The sequence below is a fragment of the Phaethon aethereus genome (assembly GCF_964289735.1).
Source record: "Phaethon aethereus genome assembly, chromosome: 16".
Lineage (NCBI taxonomy): Eukaryota > Metazoa > Chordata > Aves > Phaethontiformes > Phaethontidae > Phaethon > Phaethon aethereus.
The window spans coordinates 11,344,350-11,345,006 of record NC_138592.1 but is presented as its reverse complement, the minus strand read 5'-3'; the positions used below and the strand labels follow the sequence as shown (position 1 = coordinate 11,345,006).

At 51.3% G+C, this 657-nt stretch overlaps 1 protein-coding gene across 1 annotated transcript; it reads right to left on the bottom strand.

Moving 5' to 3' along the window:
• Window positions 1-393: 393 nt before the first annotated feature.
• Window positions 394-657, bottom strand: BLCAP (BLCAP apoptosis inducing factor; the record flags this gene model as incomplete). The annotated part of the gene is made up of 1 exon (XM_082007113.1): window positions 394-657. The coding sequence occupies one exon, from the start codon at window positions 655-657 to the stop codon at window positions 394-396; it is 264 nt and encodes an 87-aa protein (XP_081863239.1).

Below are 657 nucleotides of genomic sequence, written 5' to 3'. Positions count from 1 at the left end.
AGAGCCCCAAGTTAGACCACTGTGGCCTAATGCAGATGAGTGAGTGACACACGACTCCACCACCGCACAATAGCTGGGCAGAGGCCAGCAGCTTGGTCCTCTGCCAGTTCTCAGTTAGGAGGGCTGGTGTCTGATCCCGGTGATATGGGAAGGAGGAAAAAAAAAATTTCTGCTTCTAAAAAAGCAGGTGGTGCTGCCAGAGTTCACACAGTAAACAAGTCAAATTTCACAGGCAGAGTGGGAGGAATTCACCATTCTAGTCCACACACAGTTACAGGAAACAGGCTGTTTTTACTCCGGCCACATGCCTAGCACGCCCTCCCTCCTCCCTAGCCCACCCCCTTTTTTAAAAGCAAAACAAGAGCCCTCAGCAGACTGGAAGATTATTGGTTTTTAGGTGCCCACTATGCTGGGATCGTGAGCTGATTCCGGCAACTGGGATCCTGTGCAGTGATACAAGAAGCAGTTCCCCCAGCAGCTGTAGCAGATGAGGAATAGAGCTGCCAGGAAGACCAAGGCACAAATCGTGCAAGGTTTCCGTTCCAGGAGGAAACTGAGCAGGTAGAAGCCCATGAACATTGAGTGACTGAACCACAGCGCTGGGTTGAGGGGTTTGGGTATGAGCAGGACAGGTAGCAACCACTGAAGGCAGTACAT